General features: G+C 45.7%; 1 protein-coding gene across 1 annotated transcript; it reads right to left on the reverse strand.

Annotated features, from left to right (window-relative positions):
• Positions 1 to 587: 587 nt before the first annotated feature.
• LOC140740398 (keratin, type I cytoskeletal 50 kDa-like) lies at positions 588 to 2,262 on the reverse strand. Its single transcript, XM_073069535.1, has 2 exons — positions 2,115 to 2,262; positions 588 to 712 (listed from the first exon to the last, which is right to left on the reverse strand). The coding sequence occupies exons 1-2, from the start codon at positions 2,253 to 2,255 to the stop codon at positions 596 to 598; spliced, it is 258 nt and encodes an 85-aa protein (XP_072925636.1). The 5' UTR covers positions 2,256 to 2,262; the 3' UTR covers positions 588 to 595.
• Positions 2,263 to 4,372: the final 2,110 nt, after the last annotated feature.

The following is a 4,372-nucleotide window of genomic DNA, read 5'->3' on the forward strand; positions in this document are numbered from 1 at the left end:
GTTTGATGAGATGCCATCCAAATGGTAACTAGGAACAGAACACAATGGAACTGCTGGCACTGACTACCCTCAGAGCAGTGAGTCAAAGCATACTCTCGGGCTCCCATATTTTTATTGCAATTCGTTTTTATGTCTTGAAGTTACATATCATAACAGTTAGATCAATTTCCAGAAAGTCTGAGATAACACAGATGTGCTGGAGGGAGACTTTCAGGTCAGCGTACAAGTACTAGCTTGTACCATCATGGGCACTGGGCTCTCCGTCATCAAGGACTGGTTCTGATTCTAGTCTGATTCTGAGAAGGTTGGGGTAGAACTTCTCACATGTCCTTTCTCTACGGGTCACACGGATCATTCCCTGGCTGCAGGACTGTTAGAAACTGGTGATGCTGTAGCTGGTGGCTGGCAGAGGGACTGCCTAGTTCAGAAGGTCCAACTATCATTGTAGATAACCCAACAATGTAACATGTACTCCACGATCCTCCAAGTGCAGCTTAAGCAATCTTTTATCGTCTTGCAGTCTGCGCTAGTGTTAGTGGCTGCTCCAATCCTTACCTGTTCCTGATACGCCTTAACCAACTCTGCTTGGTTGTTTTTAGTGAGGGGTGGTGTACCTCTCCCTGAGCAGGGCTGCATTCAGGTCAGAGGTCAAAGCCAAGTCCACCTCAAGCGACACTTCTTGGGTCTTTTGCTGCCGCAACATCTTCAGTTCCTGAGAAACAAAGCAACGGAAGGCTGGATCAGGACTGCTCACTTGTGACTGGCAATGCACAACAGATCCCCCAGAACCCTTGTCGGTGTTACAGTGCTGCATGCCATGAACACTGCAAGATGAAGAATATTTTCCTGCAAAGAACTCTCTGCCTGACAGGGTAGTCAAAGCAGAAGCTTGAACTTCCAAACTTATGCACCAGATCTTAACAAAATATGTCATTAAACTGAGGTGCACGCAAAAAAGATTCACAAGGTTGTTACCAGGACTGGAGGTCTTGGTTATAAAGAGAGGCTGGAACATTTTACCCCTTGAGCATAGGAGAATGAGGGGTGATTTGCAGAGGTGGATAAAACCATAAGGAACAGAGGAAAGGTGACTAGGTTTCTCCCCCAATCCCAAGGTTGAGGAGTCCGAAACTAGAGCAAATATGTTGAAGTGAAAAGGGAAAAAGGACTAAAAGGGCTGTTTCTTCTGCACAGCCTGGAGGGTATATGGAACAAGCTGCAAGGGGGAGTAGTGAGGCAGGTACCATCACATGTGCATAGTTATATACATCAGAAAGGAGGGATCTGGGCCTGACTCAGATAGGCAAACTGATCACATGGACACGTTGGGCTGAAAAAATTCACTTCTGTGCTGTAGAGCACCATGACCATCTGATAATGCAACTGACCAAAAGCTGGCGAATGGTGTCAGAGGTTCACAGCTGGTGTACTAGTTTATGAGGGGTAGTATGTAGGCCTCTGTTAGTCTCGATAGATCATGGATTTGCGCCTTGGGAAGTTTCCAAGCCTGGGCAAGGTTTTTTTCTAATGGAAGACTGGCAGTTGCCCATGCTGCAAGTCTCCCCTCTCCATGCCACTGATGTTGTCCAAGGGAAGGGCATTAGAACCCGTACAACTTGGCACCGGTGTCGCCGCAGAGCAATGTGTGGTTAAGTGCCTCGCTCAAGGACACACACACTGCCTCAGCCAAGGCTCGAACTAGTGACCTTTAGATCACTAGACGAACACCTTAACCACTTAGATAGGGTAAATGCAAGCAAGCCTTTTCCATTGAGATTGGGTGAGACTAGAACTGGAGGTCATGGGTTAACATTGAGAGGTAAATATGTTTAAGAGGGAACCTCTTCACTCAGAGGGTGGTATGAGTGTAGAACAAGCTGCCCGAGTAAGTGGTAGATGCGTGTTTGATATCAACATTTCAGAAGAGTTTGAATAAGTACGTGGAGATGGAGAACCAATGTCCATGTATAGGTCGAGGAGACTTGGCAGAATAATAGTTTGCCATGAACTAGATGGGCCAAAGAGCCTGTTACTGTGCTGTAGTGTTCTATCACTCTATAGCTGATACTTACCACTGTGAAAAAGAAGCAGTGAAGCAATTGGAGGGCACCCACCTCATTATTGTTCAACTTCAGAAAGGCAGTCTCGTCCCCCAGCCCAGCGATGTCATTGGCCAGGCTGTCCTGTAATTGCAGGTAGGTCTCCTTCAGACGGTGCAGGCCATCGATATCACTCTCCACAGACTGCCGTAGCATCTGCTCGGTCTGTTGTCTGCAACAGAGAGGGCAGGAGAACAAGACATAACTGAGCACCAAGCATGGATGATGATGGAGGTGGGTAGGATACACTGGGCAAGATCCAGCAGTGCAGAGAGGAATAAAACTGAAGGAAAATAGATTACCCACTTGTTTTGGAAGTCCTTAGCAGCCAGCTTGGCATTGTGAATCTCCAGAGCGATCTGGGAGTTCTGCAGGGTGGCTTCCAGCATCTAGGATGGGCGAAAAGGATAAGGTCAGAGGAAGGTGGAAGTCCACAGATGTGCATTACTAATCTGCATTTAATATAGAAAACAGTAAAAAGAGAGGCACTGAGATAGACAGAGAAAGGCAAAGTTCCAAGTAAATTTATAGATAGTCGAAGTATATCTATGTCACCATATACAACCCTGAGATTCATGTCCTTGCGCACTTGCTCAATAAATCCAATAACCATAATAGAATTGATGAAAGACCACAGCAAATGGGTGTACAACAAACTGTGCAAATACAAAAAGAAAGGAATAATAATAAAATAATAAATAAATAAGCAATTATTATCGAGAACATGAAATGAAGAGTCCTTGAGATTGAGTCCATAGTTTGTTGGAACATTTCACTGATGGGGCAAATGACGTTGAGTGAGGTTGTCCCCTTTGATTCAAGAGCCTGATGTTTGAGGGATGATAACTGTTCCTGAGCCTGGTGGTGTGAATCCTGAGGCTCCTGTCCCTTCTTCCTGATGGCAGCAATGAGAAGGGAGCATTATCTGCTGATCTGGGTGGTGGGAGTCAAACCCAGATATTCAATTCCTTCACACCAGATTCCTTTCTCATTAGTGCAGGTCCCTTCCTACCAGATTCCAGGTGCCACTCCTTTGCACAGATACATAAACAATATCCTTCTTAATAAAGAACAACGCAACCCAATCTGTTTCCTCACCATCAAAAGTGCAACTTTGAAAACCTTTATTCCAATTCTGTCCTCATGGTGTCAATCAGGACTTTCTCAGTCCGGCTTTCTCCCTCACCCCTCCACTTCGGAACATCAATTCTATTGAGTAGTTACTGGGCTCGGATAAGATGTACTCCAGGATGCTGTGGGAGGTGAAGGAGGAGATTGCTGAGCCTCTGGCAATGATCTTTGTATCATCAATAGGGACGGGGGAGGTTCCAGAGGATTGGAGGGCTGTGAATGTTGTTCCTTTATTCAAGAAAGGGAGTAGAGTTAGACCAGGAAATTATAGAGCAGTGAGTCTTACCTTAGTGGTTGTTAAGTTGATGAAGAAGATGAACATTTGGAGAGGTATAATATGATTAGGAGTAGTCAGCATGGCTTTGTCAAGGGCAGGTCGTGCCTTGCAAGCCAGATTAAGTTTTTTGAGGATGTGACTAAACATATTGTATTAATGGTAAGACTCTTGACAGTATGGAGGATCAGAGGGATCTTGGGGTCCGAGTCTATAGGACGCTCAAAGCAGCTGCGCAGGTTGACTCTGTGATTAAGAAGGCGTAGGGTGTATTAGCCTTCATCAATCGTAGAATTGAATTTAGGAGCCAAGAGGTAATGTTGCAGCTATACAGGGGCTTGGTCAGACCCCACTTGGAGTACTGTGCTCAGTTCTGGTCGCCTCTCTACAGGAAGGATGTGGAAGCCATAAAAAGGGTGCAGAGGAGATTTACAAGGATGTTGCCTGGATTGGGGAGTATGCCTTATGAAAACAGGTTGAGTGAACTCGGCCTTTTCTCCTTGGAGCGACGGAGGATGAGAGGTGACCTGATAGAGGTGTATAAGATGTTGAGAGGCGTTGATCATGTGGATAGTCAGAGGCTTTTTCTGAGGGATGAAATGGTTGCTACAAGAGGACATAAGTTTAAGGTGCTGGGGAGTAGGTACAGAGGAGATGTCAGGGTAAGTTTTCACTCAGAGAGTGGTGAGTTCGTGGAATGGGCTGCTGGCAAAGGTAGTGGAGACAGATACGATAGGTTCTTTTAAGAGACTTTTAGATAGGTACATCAAGCTTAGAAAAATAGAGGGCTAGGTAAGCCTAGTAATTTCTAGGGTAGGGACATGTTCGGCACAACTTTGTGGGCCGAAGGGCCTGTATCGTGCTGTAG

Source organism: Hemitrygon akajei, chromosome 16 (assembly GCF_048418815.1).
Source record: "Hemitrygon akajei chromosome 16, sHemAka1.3, whole genome shotgun sequence".
Classification (NCBI taxonomy): domain Eukaryota; kingdom Metazoa; phylum Chordata; class Chondrichthyes; order Myliobatiformes; family Dasyatidae; genus Hemitrygon; species Hemitrygon akajei.

What these genes read in the sequence shown, in the direction of transcription:
- LOC140740398 (XM_073069535.1), bottom strand. Translation starts at nt 2,255, where the DNA reads ATGCTACGGCAGTCTGTGGAGAGTGATATCGATGGCCTGCACCGTCTG. An exon ending in TGAAGTTGAACAATAATGAG is followed by an intron (nt 713 to 2,114) that starts GTGGGTGCCCTC and finishes TTTGTTTCTCAG; the next exon opens with GAACTGAAGATGTTGCGGCA.